The sequence below is a fragment of the Trichosurus vulpecula genome, chromosome 5, assembly GCF_011100635.1.
Source record: "Trichosurus vulpecula isolate mTriVul1 chromosome 5, mTriVul1.pri, whole genome shotgun sequence".
Classification (NCBI taxonomy): Eukaryota; Metazoa; Chordata; class Mammalia; order Diprotodontia; family Phalangeridae; genus Trichosurus; species Trichosurus vulpecula.
Genome location: NC_050577.1, coordinates 112,059,990 through 112,083,201, shown reverse-complemented (window position 1 = coordinate 112,083,201; position 23,212 = coordinate 112,059,990). Strand labels below are relative to the sequence as shown.

The 23,212-nt window shown below is 40.8% G+C and overlaps 1 protein-coding gene across 1 annotated transcript in view; it reads right to left on the bottom strand.

Annotated features, from left to right (window-relative positions):
* Nucleotides 1–12,982, bottom strand: part of SLC13A4 (solute carrier family 13 member 4) — a 52,364-nt gene extending 39,382 nt beyond the window's left edge. The window contains exons 1-2 of the mRNA XM_036760875.1: nucleotides 12,884–12,982; nucleotides 5,606–5,734 (exon numbers count right to left, since the gene is read on the bottom strand). Coding sequence (XP_036616770.1) covers nucleotides 5,606–5,734; nucleotides 12,884–12,982 — 228 coding nt within the window. The remainder of the gene's footprint in view (nucleotides 1–5,605; nucleotides 5,735–12,883) is intronic.
* Between the last annotated feature and the right edge of the window lie 10,230 nt (nucleotides 12,983–23,212).

Below are 23,212 nucleotides of genomic sequence, written 5' to 3'. Positions count from 1 at the left end.
TGATGCTTGCGCCATCTGGCTATCTCAGAACTAGTTTTGGATATTTCCCTCTTGCTTTAACAAGCGTATTTATCGCTAGCTGAAGGTTACCTTCAGGCTTGTAGGAAAAGGCCCCCGGGAATGGTACAGTGAGTTGAGGAGTACCAGGTAGGGATCGCTAGGATGCTTAGAAGAGGTCGTTCCTGACACTTCTCAATACCAAAAATAGCTGTCAAAGCTCGAGCATTAATGCCCGGCACTTTTCTCCCTAGTAAAGGCCATTAGGCTGTCATTCATGGACAACTTTCTCCTAATTAAATCACAGTTTGCAATAGCCTCAATTATCTAGTTTCCTACGCCATGACAGATTAAAAAGCAATAAACCAGAAAGAGATCTTTTACTTAGTGGCTGCAGTGAGAATTTACAGCTGATGGCCCGAGGGTGAGGGATATGGAAAAATGAGAGCGCAAACCCAGCATAGTGAGTGCTATGTATGATAATGCAATATAATAATGGATAATATTATCCTGGTCTTAGACACTTCTTAGCGGTGTGACCTTGGGCAAGTCACTTAACCTTTCTTTGCCTCAGTTTCTTCATATGTAAAATGAGTATAATAATAGACCCTACCTCCTGAGGTTGTAGAGAGGTTCAAATGAAATGATAATTGTAAGGTGCTTAGCACAGGACCTAGCACATAGCAAGCACCGTATACATGTTAGTTATCATTATTACATGTTAAACGGGGATAACACCACCTACCCCCCAGGATTGTTGTGAGGATCAAATCGAATTCTAATTGTAAAGCATTTAGCACAGTGCCTGGCACATAGTAAGCTACACAAACTTCGTTGTTTTTGTTATTTGGGCTTAGAATTAAGTAGCAGGAGAGAAGGCTGGGAGACTAAAAATTTCCATAATGACCTAGAGCTCTTCTGTGAAACAAGGGCCCATCTTTTTAATACCGATACTCTCCTGGTGGTGTTGTATGACTATGAATACATAGAACCCCCTCTAATGAATGGAAAATGAGAAGACAGTAGAGAGGCATGTCGTGGGTGCGTGCAGACTGCAATAAACAAAGACTTATGAAGGGGAATTATAGATAAGTATGGGATGAAGGAAGTGTATGGGCAGAAAAGATGGACTAGTCAAATGGCAAGAGCAAAAGTACCCGACTAGTCCCTGGACTGCACTGGTGTCTTTACGATATTAAAAGAAGGTGAGGAAGGCCCCATTCCAACTTGTGGGAGGACATGGATTAGACTGCAGGGGTGGGGAACCTGCAGCCTCGAGGCCCCATGTGGCCCTCTAGGTCCTCAAGTGTGGCCTTTTGACTGAACCCCAACTTAACAGAACAAATCCCCTTAATAAAAGGATTTGTTCTGTAAAACTTGGACTCAGTCAAAAGGCAGCACCCAAGGACCTAGAAGGCCACATGTGGCCTCCAGGCCGCAGGTTCCCCGCCCTTGGATTAGAATCATACAGTAAGGGCCAGCATGAATACAATCTGCTTCTTTGGAAAGAATTCTCACATTGATGTGATCATATACATACATACACTCATATATACATATACATATACATATATATCTATATATCTGTATGGAAACTCAAAATGATAAAATCATAGACCCTTAAAAACTGGAAGAGATTTTAGCAGTTATCTGCTATAACCTGTCAACCCATAAAGGAATCTTTTTTGAGATAATATTAACTATTAACAAGTTCAGTCAAAATACACCTTCTTGTGAACTTTATGTCATTAGCCTTATTCTGCACCCTTGGAACTGCGTAGAGTAAATCTAATCTCTCTTCCAAATGATAGTCGTGCAAATCTGAAGGCAGCCATCATGTCCCTTGCTTTCTACACCCTCTCCCAAAGTCATCTTTTAAAAATTCTTTTCCTAGACTGAACATTCCCAGTTCCTTCAGCCAATCCCCATACAACATCACTGTGAGACCCCTTGACCATTCTCATTGCCTTCCTTTGGTCATGCTCCAGTTAATAAATGTCTCTATAAAAATGTGGCACCTGAAAAGGAAGACATTACTTTAGAAGTGGCCTAATACTTGTAGAGTACAATGGGACTACTGCCTCTCTTGTCCTGGTTGCTTTTATTATACAGACTTACTTCTTCTCTTGTGTAAGGAGATCCAAAAGGCAACTGTGTTGTAACTTAGAGTCTTAGAGTATTGTCTGGGGCGCAGGGAAGTTGTTGTTTGCTAAGGTCATACAACCATTTTGTGTTAGAGTTGGGACTGGAAACCAGGCCCTTTTTACCCATTGCCTTTGGCAGTCTGGTGAAGCCTGTGGATCCTTTGCCAAAGTAAAGTTGGTAAAAAAAAAAATGTAAGGAAATCCTAAATTTCAGTTAGAAGTTAGTGAAAATAAAGAAGTCATTTTTTCCCACCCAAATTCACGGACCCCTTGAAAGCCATCCATAGTTTTCCTGGGAGTCCGTCCACCCCAGATTAAGAAGCTTTGCTCTGAGGCTAATCTTTGAGCTACTACTCTGTGGTGTCTCTCTCTATGCTCTTATGGGCACTAAATTTCCTGTAATGTATTCTAGGAACAAGTTAGCTTTTTTGGTTGATATGTTGAGCTTTTAGTGAACAGCTAGAACCTTTAGGTATTTTTCACATAAACTATTGACATTTGTTGTTTTAACAGTTCTTATAATTCCATCTTGTCACACACATGTTCTATCTACTATCTATTTTGTGTGTTTTTCTCAGACGATGGAATGGAGCAATACATTGAGAAATATATAATGAATTTCTGTTATAGGTAAAGCTGGTCCCAAGGGGGATACAAAGTTATAAGAGTAGGCTCTTGCCTTTCATGCATTTACCATCAAGCTGGGGAGATAAAGGCATGTACACAAATATTTATAATATATGGCACATTATAGTGGTATAGGTAGAAGGATTATAGATGATTTCAGAAGAAGGAAAGATCATTTCTGGTTGGAGTGAACAGGGTACTCTTTGCCAAGGAGGTGGGATTGGGGTCAGGCCTTGGAGGATATGGATTTTGATAGGCTTGGGAAGCAGGCATTCTGAACAGGGGTGGTAGTAGCATGTGTAAAGGTATAGAGGTGGGAATGTAGATAACAAGTAGAGGGCAGGAACTGTTTTTTCCTTTTATCTTTGTATACCTAGCACCCACCAGACTGCCTGGTATGTAGTAAATATTTGCAGAGTTGAATCGAATTGGTAAAAACCAAGTTGAGTTGGTGAAGTTGAATAGAGTTGGTAAAGACCATATTGAGATGGTGGAGTGAATTGTGTTGGTAAAGACAAAGACCGCTACTGAGATAGCATGTGGGCTGGTTTGACTGGAGCAGAGGCTTTCTCCAAAGTCATATTTTCAGCATTAGGAGGACAGAGTTCAAGAACATTATGGTTGTAGAACTGGTTTTACCATGTGAAGTTAACAAGCTTATTTATACAAAGGCTAAACCTATGTCCTTGGTCTCACTGGCATTGTGCATTAACCAACAAAGTGAAAGCCAAGTTAACCAGTCTACCAGTTGCTGGTTATCTTGTGATTCCTGCTCTCTTCCCACTCCATCCTTAGCATTTCTAAGGAGAGGAGAAGCCTTTATACTTCCTCCAGATAGCTCTCCTCTTCTACCTTTGAAGAGCAACATGTCTATCTCTCCACTTGCTTTACAATGATGCCACCACAGGCTCTGCCTGCATCTTATTGGGTTGACCTTCCTGACTCTTCACGATCATTGGTCCTTTGTTGAAATGTTGCTTGGCAACCCCCTTGCAGCATTCGGAACCTCACTTAGCTTCTTTTTCCAGGAAGATTCCACTTCCTCACAGCCCTAGAGCTACATCTCTCCCCTAAGCCCAGGACATGTGTCTGGCCTCTGTCCTGTTTATAGTGGAATAAAAAATTTTATCCTATTTAATTAAATGCTGGCTTATTTTTAAAAATCCCACCTCTAAGTTAGCAGTTTTTAATTAAAAGAATGGAATGGAAGAATGAAGTTCAGTAGCAAATTTTTTCTTAGGCCCTCTAGAACAGAATTGTCAAACACGGTCCAAATACTCCTGAGTGCAGCCTGAACCAGACTGAAATATAATTGGTTCATATTTAACCATATAAGTAAAACTTCAATAAAACATAGATAGATTCCTCACTTATGATGTGGCCTTCAGTGATTCTATATATTTTTAGTGGCCCTGTTTCTTTCTGAATTTGACACTACTCCTTTAGAAGACACTTACCCTTTCTCTTACAAAGTTTTAAATCCAGGAAACATTAAAGGTGCCAGGGTATTTGTGAACTAGGATAATGAAGAACCTGGAGATCACACCTTGTAAGAATAGACTGAAGCAATTGGAAGTATTTACCCTGGAAAGTTTGGGAGAAGGGGATGATAGTTATCTTCAAGTACTTTAAGGATTGTTGGTGTAAAATAGTGAGAAGTGACTTGTTCTGCTCTGCCCCAAAAGGCAGAATTAGAAAGAAAGGGTTGAAGCTGCAAAGTTTCAGACTTTCGGATGTTTGACATAAGCAAAGCCTTCTCAATAGTTAGAATAATCAAAAAGTGAAATGGGAGGTAGGGGGTTGGGTCTCACTGGAGGTCTTTAGAAAAGCCAAATGGCCTTTTGTCACTGATTCCAGAGTGGAATCTTGGTCAGGTAAGGGTCGGAGTGGATGATCTCCGGGGTCTCTTCTATTTCTGAGATTCTGTGTGATTCCAGGATTCTTTGAATGCAAACTGTCATTCCCTTTGCTTCTGGAATCTGACTCCATTTTCCTTTCTGTAGGCTTAGGTTGACATTTAAACATAGATATCGAGTCTTAAATTTATGCAACTTAGACAACTTATGTCGAAGAAGGTGGAAAATGCCTCAAAAAGAGAAAAGCGCGGCAATTTAAGGATATTGAGTGAAAAGCCAATGATTCGAGGTTGAATGAGTCTAAGAAAGATCCATCTAGTGACCTAAGATTGAAGAGGAAGGAACCGTGATATATGTATGGTAGGATCATTTGCAAGGCTATTGTGAGCATTCTGGGAAACATCTTTAAGTCAAGTGATCACTGAGCATTCACAGCTCAATTCTTGTGTTCTTAGTACTTCAGAGAAACATTAAGGACAGAGCACATTTCTGAGATGGCTACACTATAATGGGGTGAGACAGACACATGAAGAAAGATTAAAAAAATCAATAGCAACACATCATTAAGCACAAAGCCATGTAGTATAAAGAAAGTACCCTGGTGCTGAAGGGTTATAGAATAAAGTGGTAATTGGATTTGGGTGTGGTCATTCAGGAAAGGCAGCCTTTTTGAACAGGTGGAGATCATTAAAGAAGAGAAAGGCAGAACACCTCAAGTGTAAGGGATGGTATGTGCAAAGGTTTACTAGACTGTAAGGTCCATGAGAGCACTTCTATTCATTCATACACTATACATAGTAAATATGTATATTATTAAATAATAAATGCTTGATAAATGCTTGAATAAAGCTGTGGATTCTTTTTTCCCCAGAGTGTAAAGAGATCCCTTACTCGAGTGGTAGTTGGGTATGTTTTATTTGTGAAATATTGTGGATCTCTCCCTCTACCTGGAATATTTAACAGGGTGAAATGTGGTCTAACCTCGCTGGATCGGAGGACTCCAAAAAGAGGGTAGAGAAAGGCAGGCACGAGGGCCGCAGCTCCAAGTGGGACGGCTTCTGACACCCAGTATACAGCTGTCACAATCAGGACATAGGCACATGCAGCCTCCTGCAGAAGAGGAAATGGGGGGATTAATTGTAGCAAACATCACTCACTGCTCCCTTCCCAACCCTCCCCTAGAAACCAAGATCCACCTAGAGGGCACACAGTGGGTTGGGCACATGGACCCATCAGGTTTGAAAATTGGTATTGGGATCCACTATAGAAAGCTGTCAAAGCAACAGACAAAGTCAGCAGAAGACTTGGACCTGGTAGTTGGTGGGGTGGATCTTTCTGTCAGGGGCATTTACCCTCAGTCCACACTTTGGTGGGAGGAGGCTATGAATGCCCCTGCTTCCAGCAGACATCCCATCTATGATCTTATGTATTGTTCGTCTTTGTATGTTATGAAAATTGGCATCATGCTTTAATGCCCTCTGCTAAGTTGGCATCTTGGAGGATACCAGCACATCTACTTGATCTCAGAGCGCAGACCTAGGAAATTATTTAGAAGCAAAATTTATTCTTGACATTTGGAAATACTTCCTAATAACAAGAGCTATGCCGAAAGGGAATAGGTTCCTTTTCATAGGAAGTCTTCAAGCAAAGGCTGAATGGCCACTTGTTGGCTATGAAGAAGATTCTGTTCAGGCATAGGTGGAATTAGATGGCCTCAGAGATCCCTTTCCACTCTTGAGATCCCATGATTCTGAGATCCAGGAGTAGAATGTAAAGTAATGCAGCACATAAGTGCCCCGGGAGCTCAGGTAGAAAAGCAGTTATAGGAACTCTGAGACAGTAGGTGGCCCGAGAGCCAGACACGGAGACTGGCTGAGGTTATGAATGTGGAAGGGACCCGAGGCTATGTTCACAAACATACCACTTCTTATGGATGTTTGGGTGATCACTGCTAATTATTTGATTGAGCTAAGTTTTAAAATTTAAAAAAAATTAAATTAAATTTTAAATTAAATATTTTACATTGAAGAGACCAGTCAGTTCTGTCAAAAATCATCAGATTTGGTTTGTGTGTGTATGCATAGCCCAAGAGTTTGGACGGCCTGACATTTTATCTGGGTTTTTCCTCTGGCTAGGTCACTCACTCACTCTTTGTGTGTCTCATCAAACAAAACCAGGGCAGCTCCTTCTTTCTTCTACCTTTCTCCTGAAACTGTTGAGAGGCTTAGCTAGACCAGGTCAGGAAAAAAGGTTTATTATAAGCCAGAAAGTTCATAGCATTATAAAGTTAGAGTTGGAAGGTATCAGAAAGGTTCAATGAAGATCTCTCTTTTTTTTCTTTTTTCTAAAGGAATATTTTATTTTTTCCAATTTCATGTAAAGATAATTTTTAACATTCATTTTTTTTTAAATAAAATTTTGAATTCCAAATTGTCTCTCTCCTTTCCTCCCCTCCCCACTCCCTAAGACTATAAGCCATTTGATATAGGTTCAGCCCCTTTATTTTTAAGGCAAGGAAACAGAGGCCAGACTGGCTAAGGCTACACAGGTGGTAGAACTGGGATTTGAACCTTAACCCCTTGGCTCCCAAGCCAAAAGTCTTGCCACCTTACCATACATGTGAATGCTATCTGAATGAATGAAATCCATGAGTGTCAAGTGGAAGAGCAATTGGACTGGGACCCAGGAACAAATGTGCTGAAGTTGTTAAGGGGTGAATTTAGTCTCAATGTCAGTAAAAACTTCCTGTTAATTACAGCTGCACACAAGTGGAATGGAGCTGCCTCAGGAGTCAATGGCGCCCTCTGCCTTGGGGGTGTTCAAGCTGTTGGGTATGGTAGAGTGGAAATTCCTTTGGTGTATGGAGTGGACTAGAGTGGCCTTTTCAACTCCCAAATTCTGTGCTTCTGCCTAGGAAACAATATCATTCCAGTAAGACTCTTCTTGCTAATGGAGGTAATCTTTGTTGCCCCAAAGACCCTAAAGACCAACATTCTGTTTCATCTTTTTCTCTTTCTTTAAAGCAAAAACCAAACAAAATTCAACCCTCCACATAGACCCAGAGAAAATCTTTTTTGTTGTTGAGTTGTGTCTGACTCTTTATGACCCCATTTGGGTTTTCTTGGCAAAGACATTGGAGTGGTTTGACATTTCCTCTTCAGTTTATTTTACAGATGAAGAAACTGAGGCAAATAGGTTTAAGTGACTTGCCCAGGTTCACACAGCTAGTAAGTATCTGAGGCCATGTTTGAACTCAAGGAGATGAGTCTTCCTGACTGTAGGCCTAGCACTCTATGCACTGGACCACCTAGCTGCTCGTGTATTAAGCACTTACTATGTACTAAGCACTAGAGCATGGCACAGTACCTAGTATATAGTAAGTGCTTAGTCAGTGCTTTTTGATTGATTATTATGATTGACATGTATATTCTAAGAAGTTTATACGGTCTTCTGAATATAGTACATGTCGACTGGATATACATATATGTTCATAACCATCAAATTGAAATAGTAATAAGGCTTGATTTTCAATTTACAAAACCATTTCACATTCTGTTCCCTTATTTGAACTTCATAACAATTCTTTGGAGAGTTGGGGGGCATCACAGTGGATAGCTGGCCAACCTCAGAGTCAAGATGATCTGAGTTCAAATCCCACATACTGACTGTGTGACCTTGGCTAAGTTATCTCCTTTCTCAGTGCCCCACTAAGGGGCACAGTTAGTGCTTAGCAGCATGGGCAGAGGAAATTTACCCATTGGGAGTTCCCTATGACAATGAAATCCAAGATTTCATTTTTTAAAAAAAGTTATTTTATTTAGACAGGGCAGATCTCATTATCCCCATCAGATTGTGAGCTCCTTGTAGGCAGGGGTTGTCTTTTGCCTTTTTTTGTATCCCCAGTGCTTGGCATGGTGCCTGGCATATAATGGGACTCCTTCTGTCACATCATTCTAAAGGAGTTGTTGTTGTTCTTATGCTGAAACTTCCCCAAAATAAACGCATTATTTAAAACTTATGGAAGTAAATGTTGAAAACTAAAAATAAATAAATTAACTTTAAAAAAATACATTACCTGAGCATTGTAAAGTTAAACTCAATTTAACCCAAACACAATTTCAGAAGAACCCCCTTTATTTTGCCAACAAATTGAGCTGCTTTGAAATTGGGTGGCACATTATCTAGGTTCTGGGTTCCTACTTGTTGTGTACTTGTGAGTCAGAGATAAAGAGAAGGTCTCTGGTAACAGCCCTATGTGCCGCCCTTAAGACCACCATGGCCGGGCTCAGTATCAATGTCAGTGCCCTGGAGACGTAGGCAGATCAAGCAATCAAATACTAATGCTATCTTTATTCTCCTGAGATTCAGTCCAGGTTGAAGGAAGAATTACGGCTCTAAAGAACAACATCTCTCAGAAGTAATATAGATTTTAAAAACATGAACACTTTTTAAAAAGCCAAAGAAGAAAAAAGAGAGGAGAAGCTAGAGTCTGGGAAGCAGAGGGCTAAACTCACAAATAATCTGAAAACCAGACAAAACAAAGGTTCCCTAGGGATTCTTTCCCCACCTTGCTTCATCATCCTCTTCTCTTTCATTTCTCTTCTGTTTTCCCTCCCTCTAGCCCTTCTCTTCTCCCATCTTTTTCCTTTGCCTTTTTCTTTCCCTGCTTTTGATTGTCCTAGTGAACTTGAATGCCCAATGTCAAAGCCTCTCTGTCTTCTTGCCTTTAGTGTGCATATGATCTGCCTCCTCCAGAAATATAACAAGGGCTGAGCAACTGATGTCTTACCTTAGGGCGCTGAAATTTAGAGGAGGTCATTAATCTCTTTTTCTCTCTTCTCCCCCGGAATAATTAATTGAAATAGAAATTACCAGACGCTGAGCATTGTTAATAATACCCATCTGTGAGCCACTATCATAGCTAATTTGCATTCCTATTTAACGGAATTATCCCTATTATTTTTAAATTATAAATTGCATGGCAAATTTGAGCGTGTTTTTTATTCTATTTTATTTTTTGCATTATGTTCAGGGCAACAAAATTGCCCAGACAAAATAGCTATATCTACCCCCACCCCATCTGCCACATATCATATTTTGCTTCTGGAAGACTTCCCTCTCAGCTCGCTATAAGTCACAGAAAAATTAGACATCACAAGTTGAAGCTAAAGAATGAAGAAGGCTGACTAATAGAGTGCTTTTGACTAATAATATTAATAGCTGACATTTGTAGAGCCCTTTATAGTTTACAATGGACTTTATATTCACTTGTTCCTTACTGCAATACTATGAGATAAACAGTGAAAATGTTATTATCTTTGTTTTACATTGGAGGAAATTGAAATATGGAGAAGTTAAGTGAGTTGCTTGAATTCTCACAACTGCTAAGCTGGGACCAGAACAGCATCCAACATCCCTTCCATTAGACCACACCATTTCTCATGATGGCTGCTCTCTTGAACAGAAATGTTAGAAACTATAAAGTTGTATTGGAAGAAGAGAATGATTTTCTTCTGGAGAGAAGGTTCTAGTGACTTCCTACACGTGAAATTAGGGAGATTAGTAATAGGTCCCCTTTAATTTCATTTGTTCAGTAGATTCAGTTGTGTTCCACTCTTTATGACCCCATTTGGGGTTTTCTTGGCAAAGGGCCCAAAGGCCTCAGGGCAGCTAGGTGCCACAGTGGATGGAGTGGTGCACCTGGAGTCATCCTAGAACCATCTCCCTGAGTTCAAATTTGGCCGCAGACATTTACTTGTATGACCGTGGGCAAGTCACTTAGCCCTGTTTACCTCAATATTCCTCATCTGTAAAATAAACTGGAGATGGAAATGGCAACCCACACCAGTATCTCTGCCAAGAAAACCCCAAAAGGGATCACAAAGAGTTGGACATGGCTGAACGACAGTTTAATCTCATCTTGGCAGATTCCCATGCCATTCCTCTCCTCCATCTCCACCTTTTTACTCCCTTTCCCCCCAAATGCATTTGGATTAAAGAGAGGCATCTGGGGACAGAGCACTGGATTTGGAGTCAGGAGCCTTGGGGTTCAAGTGCTACCCCAGACACTAACTGTGCAGGCACATGCTTGGCAAGTCATTTGGTCTCTTAACAATTTCAGTGTCCTCACTGGCAAAATCAAGTTAATAGCATTTGCACTGTTTCACAGGGTTGTTGTGAAGAAAGCATTTTTTTCAACCCTAAAGAGCTATTTAAGTGGGAGTTATTATTAAAGTAGAAAACCAGGTGGCAGCAAGTGGACGTGGGGAGGGTGGAGGTACGAAAAGTACGAGTAGCGATCCTTGGCTAGCCAATCTCAGTCAGACCCTAATCAGCTTCTCTCTGCCTCTCTGGGGGTATTCATTGAAAGGTTTAAGCCAGCTTGTCTCCAAGAGGAACCATCCTAATCTCCTCTATTTAACTTTTTTTTTCTGAGCTTAATCTTAGTGACCAAGTTATTATAGCTAAGGGAAGGTGATTTTTTTTTCTTTTTGGTTTTTTTCCATCCTTCTCTCTTATCCAGTATCTCAAAGGGTTAGACCAGTTTGATGGAAATTTATTGAGTCACAGCTTACTGAGGACTATAGGACTAAGGACTGTGTTTGAAGAGGGAAGGAAAAGGGAGGGGTGAAGGAGAGGCAAGTGGTGAGTCTGAGAGGAATTCAATGTGAGGAGCCAAAACAGTCTCTGCTCAGAGGATGCCGACTGATCTGTTTCCATGAACCCCGCTGAAAGTCAAGGTCATGCTCTAGGGACTTAGGAATCTTCTTTGTTTTTGAATGTGTCATTAGTCCACGTATTTTGTTTCTGCTTCCAAGAGCACAGAGGGGAACTCCACAAAGAACAAAAAGAAGCAGACAAATCATGGGCCTAAAATCAGGGCAAAAAGCCACAGTCGATTTTTGTCTCACACTGTCCTCCAGAGTAAGAATTCCAGTGGAGTTTTGGCTTTCTGGGTCCCACTGTAACCCAAGTGCCATAGAAGTGGATCCCTAAACTCTGGCCTACTGGCCCAAGAAACTTCACTGAAACTGAGTTTGGTCCCTGAAACCTGAATCTTGACATTTACATAGTCATTGGAAGATACAGGATTATAAGATTTAGAGCTGGGAGGGAATTTTTAAGTAATTCATTCCAAATATCTCATTTTAAAAATCAAGAAATTGAAACCTAGATAGATGCAATGACTTGCTGAAGGTTACCAGAGTAATAAGTAGCTGGTGTGGGATTTGAATCCAGGGTCTTTGGCTTCAATCTGGTATGCTTTTCCTGATACCAAGCTGACTCTTCCACAGTATTTCACTATATCAGCACCATTCATTAGAAGGCCAAGTCAATGGTTCTTAACCTGAGATCTAAGGAGACATTTCAGGGGGTCCTTGAACTTGGATAAGAAAAAAAAATACCTGTTTATTTTCATTAACTTCAAACTGAAGCTTAATATTTCCTTTAATTATATATTTTTAAAAACCTGGTTATTTTGAGAATGAGTCCATAGGCTGCCAAAAGGGTCCATAACACAGAAGTGGTTACAAACTCCTGCTCTAGTCTATGCCCTTGCACTTCTCAGATCATGGAGCTAAAGCTGGAAGGAACCTCAGAAGCCATCCAGTCCAATCCCCTCGTTTTGCAGATGAGGTAACTGAGCCGTAGGAGTAGGTAAGTGACTTGCCCAAGGTCACACAAGTAGTAAAGCTTCAGAGGTGGGATTTGAACCTGAGTTCTCTGACTTAGGGATCACTATGCATTCCACTATGCCACATGACAGCCATGTGATATTCCCAACAAATACAGGTTCATCATTAGTTACAGGATCTAGCCCTGGAAGGGGCCTATGAGTTCATCTTAGCTCAGCTCTTTCATTTTGCAGATGAATATCATTGTAAAGGGTCTCCATTTCCTGTCCCTAAAGATGCTGTCTCATAGAAGTGAATGGCTTTTTCAGTCTCTTCATCTCAAACTGTTTCTTTTCTTTAACCTGTCTCTGTGACCTCACTGCTGGTAGCACAGCCAGGGCTGTGCTGGTAAAAATGGCCATTTTAAGTTGGGGAATTCTTTAGCATTCTCCCCTAAATGCAAATCAGTCATTCCTTAAAAGGAATGGTCAAGAGTCCAAGTACTGGGTCTCATTTATTTGCTACAAAAGCATCCAAGGGCTTCACTCTTCCTTCATCTGTTAGATGGTAACCCCTTCTCCCATTCCCCATGCAGTTGTAGCTTATGTAGACATTGCAGGGAGGAAACAAACGAGATACTCACACTATTGGGGTGTAGGATCGGTAGAGGCAGCAGCAGAAGTGGGATGAAGATGACCAGCAGCAAATTCCTGGCTTTGAGCAATTCCTTCAGAAAGGCCATTGTCCACTCTTCCTCCTTGCCCTCTCGTTGACCTACCTTCTCCCCTCCTTTTGTTCAACTTTTCTTTGCCCCTATCAAGAACCCTGACTTTCTCCCTCTTCCCCAGTTAAAAAAAAATAAGACGAAACAAACAGCACCACTCCTACCAAGCCTTAAATATTTCTTGTCTCCCTTTTTAGGTGGCACCCCTTTTGGCGCAGCACAGTTTAGTGGTGACTCTGCCTTTACTCTGATTAAAAAATTAAAAAAGACCAAGAAATAGTAGCAAGGCCTCTATGCCCTGAATACTTTAGGTGGGATTGATGAGCAGGGTTTTCTGAGCAGGAAAAGGTAATTGGCCAAGGATTACAAACTGGGACATAGTGATTTCCGTCTTTGTTTTGGCTTGGGTGAGTTAGCATGGGCAATCCTATAACTTGGTCCCAGCATTTTAGCAACCGTTTTCTTCCATGGAGTCGTTTTTTGTTTTTTAAAATTATTTGATAATTCTAAGTCTGACTCTAGGAAAATCACAGGGGAGCTTATTAGTATTAGTATTATTTGTAAACAAAGCCTGAGTACACTATGATTTCTCTTGGTCACTTCCCTTGATGGCTGTTTCCATAGAGTCCAGTCTCCCTCCGCTACCTCTGCTCTCTCTGATTCTGTGAAATCTATCCTCTCCTTCACTTTAAGCAGCCAAACAAATGAGGAAGGCCAGAGCTGGATGGAGCAAGATGATGACTTCAGATAAGGCCGATTTTCTTTCTTCTAGGGCTTGCCACCATGCTCGATTCAAATTCTTCCCCTTCAAATTGGTTTCCTAATTATAATTTGCCTTTTCCCTACTTCCTGAGCCAGGGCCTCCCAGAGAAATCCCTGAAGACATTCCTTTCTGGAGAAAGATAAAAAGCTCTTGGGGACCCTCCTTTACTTTGAATCCACCTATGGGAAGCCTGGAAGAAGATAGTGGCCCTGCCCCAACTCCCCAAGCCAATCAGGGTATTTCAAAGAATGACCTAACTTTTCTTCCTCAAGGCTTCTCCTGATTGGTCACAGCAGGTCCCTGTGTCTGCTGACTTTGGAAAATAGCAGCAACTGGCAAAGCTTATTTTTAATACCTTTCTGTAACATTCCAAAGGCAGAAATAACAATCCTCCTCCTCCTCTACTTAATGCCACTTTTCCAAGTGAACACTGTTTTCTGGTTTGAATGCATGGGCTTAGAACTTTCCCTGGGAGATATGACATGCCCCTCAGTCCAGTTGTGGGCAACAAAGTCCTTTGGAAGGTGCGTTAAGAGCCCAGGGCCAGGCACAGTGAGACATGTGTTACCTAGGACCTGGGGGAACAAATGGTCTATGGCAGTAAAAGCATTTGGAATTGAGATTTGGGGTTGTGATGCAGAAAATCCCAACCTTCCCCAAGTCAGTGAGTAGTTGTTCCATAGGTGACAGTTGGCCATTTCCTCTATATCTCTACTGAGATCCCATCAAAGGAGTTGGGCTGACCTTGCAGTAAGAGAAATTTATATCAGGATATTAGTGAGATTTTCAGAATCTTCTTGTGAAGGATGGTAGACTCTATTAGGTTTTAGCGGGTTAGCCTTTGGAGATCTCTTCTGACCCAAGAATTGGATGGAACCATACTGCAGTGGAGTGAAGAGGTAGTTGATATTGATTACACTGTCTCCAAGTTGGAAATCAGTCAGTCAGTCAACAAGCATTGATTAAGCATTTACTGTGTGTAAATGCTATGTTTCTTACTATGTATCAGGCACTGTGCTTACCACTGGGAATACAAATAGAAGCAGAAAGACATTCTCTGCCCCCCATGGAGCTTACATTCTAATGAGAGAAGACAACACATGAAAGGGAACAGAAAGTGTGTGTGTGTGTGTGTGTGTGTGTGTGTGTGTGTGTGTAATGTGTGTAATGTGTGCGTACCTGTGTAATCAGGAGAAAAGGTAGTTGGTGTCCAGGAATGGCAGAGAAAGTCCTGTAGAGATGAGTCAGCTAGAGAAGGATGAAGGCAGAGGTCATCTAGTCTAAACTAATTCAGCAGGAATCCCCCTTTATAAAATCCCTGGCAAGTCAGTGGACTTGTGTTCAAATCCTGGCCCTGCTGCTTACTACTTGTGTGTGACTGGGTAAACTGCTTCATCCTCAGGGTCTCAGTTTCCTCATTTGTAAAGTAAGAGAGTTGGACCAGATAAATTCTTAAGCTCCATCCCAGCTCTAAATTTTATGATCCTTTCCCAGATATTTCTAAAACTATGTTGACTACTCTCCCTTCAGGCTATTATCTTAGTCCTCTTCCCAGATGATCCTGGATTCTGCCCTTGGGAGTCTGGGCTCTGAGAGGGCAGCTTTTGCCTAATCTTGCCTATAAGCATGCCGCCATGACACTCCAGGTCATGTTCATATGATGTGCTGCCCCACATATACTCCCCCTCCTACTTTCTAGCTTGCCTTGATGTCTTAGCATCTCCCTCATTAGAATGTAAGCTCCTTGTGGGTCAAGGATTGGCTGGCTGGCTTGTATTTATATCCCTAGACATTAATTACCATGGTACCTGGTACAGAGGAAGCACACAGTAAGTAAATGTTTTCATTCGTTTTATGGCTTATTGGCTAGAGTGGGTGGTCAGCAGTTGAGGGACCATATGTTAGGAGGCTGAGAATATTCCTGGTAATTCTTACCTAGTCTTGAAGACAGAGGAATCAAGGTAAGGATCTGCTGAAGACAGGAAAGGGATGGGGCAGAGGTAGTCTGGGTGGGTGGAAGAGGAGGAAAAAAGAATTATTTGAAGAGTGTTGAGATAGGACTCATTCAATCCTTCATTCATTACAAGACTTCAGCTGGCAGATCTGGGATTTGTAGATGGATTTCAAGAGGCTCTTGAATCTTGTATGGGAAAAATAAAACATCTTGATTTTCACTAACCTATCTCCCTTCACAAACTATGTTCTAGCCAAGGTATTCCCTGTACGTGACACACTATCTCTTGACTCTGTGCCTTGAGTGCTTCCTCTTCTCCATTTTTTGGTACTTATTTAGTATTTAATTTTTTCCAAGTTACATGTAAAAACAATTTTTAATATTTATTTTTAAAACTTTGAGTCCCAAATTCTCTCCCGTCCTCCCTCTCCACCCCGCCCCCCCATTGAGAAGGCAAGCAGTTGGATATAGGTTATACATGTGTAGTCATGTTGTGAAAGAAAACATAGACAAAAAAACTTCAAGAAAAATAAAGTGGAAAAAAAACCCAAAAGTATGCTTCAGTCTGTATTCAGACATCATCAGTTCTTTCTGTGGGGATGAATAGCACTTTGCATCCTAAGTCCTTCCAAATTGTTATGGATCGTTGTGTTGGTGAGAATAGCTAAGTCATTCACAGCTGATCATCTTACAACATTGCTGTTAGTTACTTTGTACGCGGTACATTTCACATTGTGTCAACCCATGTAAGTCTTTCTAGGTTTTTCTGAGAGCATCCTGCTCATTATTTCTTACAGTACAATAGTATTCTATCATTATTACATACCAGACCTTGGTATGTAATAATTAACCTTGGTTAATTGATGTGCATCCCTTCGATTTCTAATTCTTTACCCCCAGAAAAGAGCTGCTATAAATATTTTTGTACATATAGGTCCTTTTCCCTCCTTCTACCTTTTGCCTCTTGGAATCCCTGGCTCCCTTCAAGGATCATCTCATATCCAAACTCAAATGTCTTCCAGCTGTGTGATCCTGGGCAAGTTACTCTATTTGCCTCAGTTTTCTCGTCTATCCAATGGGGATAATAATTGCATTTACTTCCTAGGATTGCTGTGAGGATAAATGAGATAATATTTTTAAGGGACTTCACAAACCTTCAAGCACTATATAAATGCTATTGTTGTTATGATTATGATTATTAAAGGTGTTTCCTGATTTCCCAAGTTGTTAGTGTTCTCTCTAACTTTGTGTCTGTTTTGTGTTTACTTAACTATAATTTGTTGTATCTGTCTCCCTTCTCCCCCTCTTAGTAGAACACAAGCCCTTTGAAGCCTGGGATTATTTAGTTTTTTTTCTCTTAGTATTTGTGGAACCCAACACAGTGCCTAGAACATAGCCCTTAATTTTTTTTGTATCATATTAAGTTGAATTTTCTTTTATATTTATGTTTGTATTTCCTAGTAACTTCTCTCCCCTTGGTCCTATTTCTAAATCCTTTGCAGAAAAGGCAGACACTACCACCTTTCTACATCTCTTGTCTTGCTGGTTCTGATTAGAGAAATCCCTTAAGGCCATCTAAGGATGAATAAGAAATAAATCATGTAGTTGAGCTGAGGTCACATTTATTGTCACCCCATGCCTGGTCGTGTAGTGATTAGTGAACCCCTGTTTGAGATGATAGGTGGTATAATATAAATTGGATGCAGTGGATAGAGAGTCAGCTCTGTAGTCAGGAAGACTCTTCTTCCTGCATTTAAATATGGTCTCAGATGTTAACTGTGTGACTCTGGGCAAGTCACTTGACTCTGTTTGTCTCAGTTTCCAGCAGTCTAAGGTACTCCACTGACATCAAGTGTAAATAAACATGTGCCATGCACTGATCTTGTCCCCCTTTGTCTCACTCCCTACCCTCTCCTTCTAGAGACCCATTGTGGGCAAGAAGGATCCATAAGAGCACAATCTAGATCTTTTGTTGCAGTGGGAATTCCATATTGATTCAGTTGAGCAAAGCTAATTGGTGTTGGTCCTACTGTTTGAGGTCAAAAAGCCTCAGAAAGGAGGTAGATCGCCTTGTGCCTTCTCTCTTCAGGTGACAAGGAGTCCATGTCAACAATCTGAGTCAGGTACCTTAACCAATCAAGGAGAAACCCTTAAGGAGAGTTTTAAGACCTCTAAATGAAAAGAACCAGCCAAATCTTCATGGAGTAGGGCCTTAGGAAAAGCTAGCCCAGCCTACATGGCAGAGCCCTGGGCAACATTTCTCTTATTCCACTGAAAAAAAATTGAGGCCATTTGTGAAGAGCTCCTTCTCCTCTCCTCCTCATCTCTTATCACTCAGATGCCTTCTGCAACTATCTCTTCCTATACCTCTGTTTATGTCATGAAATGGCCCTTTTCCTTACCAAGGCAAACCCTTCTACATGCACAAGTGATCCATTCCACTCTGTCTGCTATCACAGATTGTGCCCTCTTTGTTGTTCCCATTCTCTAGCTTATATTCATTCAATTTCTCCCTGTCTATTGCTTCCGTACTGTCCACTCACATTTTCTCCATTCTCAAAAATCCCTCACTTGATCCATCCCTTCCTACTAGTTATCATCCCGTATCTCTCCTCCCTTTTGTGGTTAAACTCCTTGAGAAGGCTGTCTACAATAGGTGCCTCCACTTCTTTTCAATCCTTTCTTAACTCTCTACAATCTGACTTTTGCTCTTATCATTTAACCAAAAATTCTGTCTCCAAAGTTACTAATGATCTCTTCTTTGCCAGATCTAATAGTCTTTTCTCAAGCCTCACCTTTCTTGACCTCTCTGCAGTCTTCGATGTTGTCAATCATCCTCTTATCGATAATCTCTTTCTAAATTTTCGGGAAATTACTCTCTCTCGGTTCTCCTTCTGCCTCTCTGACCCCTCCTCAATCTCTTAATCCAAGCCATACCAGCTAACCATGGGTATTCCACAAGGCTCTGTCTTGGTCCCTCTGTCCTATTCTCTTTCTGTATTATTCAACTTGGTGTTCTCGTCAGCTCCCATGGATTCATTGATCATCTCTATGCTGATGATGCTCAAAATTTATTTGTCCAACTCTAACCTCTCTACTGACCTCCAGCCTTGCATCTCTATTGGACATCTCAAACTTGATGTCCTATAGACATCTTAAACTTAACATGTCCAAAACTGAATTCATATCTTCCTCCCAAATCCTACCCTTTTCCTAACTTTTCTATTACTGTCAATGGTACCAGCATCCTCCAAGTTACCCAGCTTTAACTTCAGTTTAATCCTCAACTCTTTACTCTCTTTCAACTTCCCTATCTATTGCCAAGGCCTGTTGATTCTACCTTCATAACAGCTCCAGTACATGCCCCTTTCACTCCTCTGTCACTGCCATCACCCTGGTACAGGACCTCATCATGGACTAGTGCAGTGTCCTGCCAGTTGGTCTTCCTACCTCAAATCTCTCCCTAGTCCAGTCCATCCTCTGCCCAGCTTTCAACCTCATCTTCCTAAAGCATAGCTCTAACTATGTCAGCCCCCTACTCAATAAACTCCAGGGGCTACCTATTAGGATTAAATAGAAAATCCTGTTTGGCTTTTAAAGTTACTGCTCTCCTGGCCCCTTTCTACCTTCCCAGGCATCTTACATATTATTCCCCTCCAAGTGCGTACTCTACGATCCAAGGACGCTAACCTCCTTGCTCTTCCTTAAACAAAACATTCTATCTCATGACTCCAGGAATTTTCCTTGGCTGTCCCCCATGCCTAGAATCTTCTCCCTACTCATCTCTACCTCCTGGCTTCCTTCGAGTTCCAGTTGAAATACCACCCTCTCCAGGAAGCCTGTTCAGATCCCCCTCAGGTCTCGGGCCTTCTCTGGGGACCATTTCCAATTCAACCAGTGTGTAGCTTTTTTTACACACAATTGTTTACGTATTATATCCCCCATTAGACTATGAGCTCCCTGAGAGCAGGATCTCTCTTTTACCTTTCTTCATATCCCCAGAGCTAAACATGGTGCCTGGCACTGACTATTCATTTAATAAATATTTATTGATCGACTGACTGACATTTTGGCCTTATTTCTATGCTGGCTTTTAACACTCAACTGGGGCCATGAAGTATATGACCTATTTTGGCTGCCAACATTGAGAAGAGTGAGTAATAAAATAACAAATATTCGGGTCTCTGGCTGCCATGTGCCAAGATCTCAAAGCAGCTGCTGGAGTCAGCATGTGTTATTGAGCTTTTGAAGCACTTTAAATTCCTTAGTGAAAAATAGCTTGATAAAACAAACCAGAGAGATTCATCAGTCTGGAGTACATGGAACAGCATCTTTATTACATCATGTATGATTTAAATAAAAATGGGAAGGCGAGTGACACAGCAAGATCACGAGTTCTCTTTTGGGGCTCTATGCGTTTTCAGAAGAAGCAAATCATTTCCAGAGTATGATTTTGTAAGGCACATTGGAAATCCAAATGGATTGGGAATTAGAGATCCTTTCAGAATTCTTTAATCTTTGTTTTTTTAAAGAAAGCTAACTTTAGGTTACCTTATCCATGGAAATCCAATCCAATGAATCCCCAATTCCATATTCTTTTTTCCTCTATCATGGATGAGCGAGCATGGCAGTGAAGGTTAATGAACACATTACTGTGGTTCCTCAACATCTAATATGTTTTGAGAAACCTATATCCACATATTGACCAACTGGTTGAGTGCCTAGAGAATGGCATAAGGATGACTTCTAGCATATCTTAGCTCTCAGAATTTCCTAGTAAACATTATCTAAAAGAATTATGTAGAAATAGGGCAAAAATGTTGCTATATGTGGCAAATTCCAAATGGGCACAACCCAATAATCATTTATTGTGACCATAATGTTCAGAGCAAGGAGCTAAGACGGTTAAGGCTATCTGGGCCAACTAGCTTTGTTGTATTTGTTGGATTCTGGTTTTTGGTAGGGGAAAAGAGTGTATATTGATTTTGTATGTAGAAGTAAGGGAGGCTTCCAGAGGTTTTTTCTGAGTTAAACAAAAAAAATTTGGCTTATATCCAAACAAATCCAATGCTTAAAAATTGATTGCCTAAAACTTACTTATTTTCAAGAAGAGCTTTTTTTTTTAAACATTTCTCCCTATATTTCTTCAATCATTGGCTGCCATATAGAATTTAGAATCTCTGAAAGGACATTATGTATTTTACATTTTCAGTTAATGAATAGGTAGGTCATACCAATACATTTGCACCATAATTTGGGGTCGAAATAATCAGTCAGATCTATCTCTATAGTATCCTCATCAATAGCTTATTTAGAAGTCTTTGTCCTCGGAGTCTAGCATGCACTGTGTCTGGCACCAAGGAGATTAATAAGTGCTTGTTGAATGAGATGGAAAGAAATGGAATTGACGTATTTGCCTCTATGATGGATTGGTTTGACCATGAGTTATGATCAGAATGATTCTTGGAAATGTTCTGCTGCTTTGTGGGTAAATGCAGTAGGAAATCCCAGAGAGCAGGCCTTGAACATTCCTTGGATACCTGTTCATTAGATAGAGTTCCTCAGGGCTTGGGCCACTGCTGCTTAGGAAAGGAGCAGACAGTGCAGTTATCTTATAAGCTATGGGACAGACACCTAATTGCTTCCCTGCGGAGTCCAAAACATGAGCATCTTGGTATTTTGAAGCAATTAACTGTTCTGCATTCCCTCAAGAACACACTGAAAAAAAGAATATTATATTAATTAGGAAAGAGACTTAGAGGACAGACCCAGGGAGACAAAAACAGAGAGAGCTGGCTGAGATAAATAGTGAGGCATAGAGATAGAGAGGTATGAACACAGATATCTTCCCCCTTACCCTCCAAAAAATCAAGGGAAAGAGATTGAAAAAGGAAAGTGAAGGAAAGCATCTCAGTTTGTGAGATGTTCCATTTTCTCTAGAAAAAAAAAACAGAAGGAACAGTAGTACATAACAAGGGACACAGAGAGGGAGAGAGAGAGGGCGGCGGGAGGGAGAGAGGGAGGGAGAGGGAGAGAGAGATTGAGAGATTGAGAATCAGAGAGGCAGAGACACAGAGAGATAGAGAGCCAGAGACAGACAGACAGAGACACAGAGAGACAGCGGGTCAGACAGACAGAAAGATATTGACATTGCTTTTCTGAGCCAGAGCAAGATAGAGCTGTGGAGGTTGGAGCAGAGATATGTAGCATTTTTTGATGGTGAGTACCTTTTTCCTGCCAGCCTACTACTATTTCTCTGAAAAAAGCTATTTGGCTTGGATACACAAAGCTTCATTTTATCCCAAGATTTATGGAAGTCCAGGCCAGACTTTTATCATTATCAAATCACAGTCCTTTAGGGTCCCACTTGAGATAACCAAATTCAAGGCCTCAAAGTCCTGCTTCTCTTGAGGTCAGTCTTGGAGCAACTTCAACCCTTTAGAACATAGCAATGAACTAGGAGGTAAGCCAAAAGGATCTCTTTACTATTGAAACAGCTATTTACAGAGTCCTTGAAGGAGGTCCCTACTCAGAAAATTGACTGACTTACCCAGCACACATTTCTGATCCAGTGAGTTATGTGATTTCCCATACCAAGTTAGAAATAACAGGTAGGGAGGGAAGGATATCATAGGAAAAAAGTAAAAATGGATAGCCTGACAGTCAGGGAGGAGACAGAACAATTTAAAAGCCAAACACAAAATTAGCAAAGTGTGGCAGCCTGGGAACATTTTGTGGAGGGGCAAATATCCTTGCACTCCTCATAGCCCCCAGAGGGGATTATCACATTACAGAATACAGTACAAAAAATTGATGATCATAATGAACTATAATGAACCATAGAGAAAAATTTAAGTTATTTTCAGTATACTCTGTTTAAGAAAGCAGGGAATTATTTAACACATTTTAGAAAGATTTTTTTTATAGAAAAGGGTTCAATATAAAAGATTTGGCATGTGGAAGGGAATCTTTTAGTTATCTGAAAAATTCATTTGTATTTAGTTCCCTCTTTTATAATGATAGAAATGAAGGTGTTACTATATTTTGTTTTAGTCCAGATTTAGATAGAGTCAAATCTCAAAATTGCTGGTATTTTATCTGGCATTTTTGGGTGGCTTTTGTGGAAGAAGTTGAGAAACTTATCAATAGATTAACGTATTGTTTATTGTTCTAATATCTCTATTTCCTACCAGTGAAAATTTGGAAAAAGAAGTCCTTTTAATCTTGTTTTTCAGCTAATTAGCACCAAAGAAGAGGGACCAATTCCTCTTCTCAACACCTGTTCAGTCTCCTTCTCCTGCTCTGTACTCAGTCTAGGGTAGTTTCTCATTTGGGATCCTTGTCTGTATCTTCCACATGCCACCGAGGGTGAATCATTTTATCCTTGGAGGGAGGTATCTTAAAAATACTGGCCCAGAGAATCTTGACCTGAAGCCAACATGTTTGTTGGAAATAGCCTGGGGTAAAGGAAGACAGAGTTATTTTTTCTTCTTTTTTTCGATTGCTATCTCTCTTTCCAAGTAGAATGTGC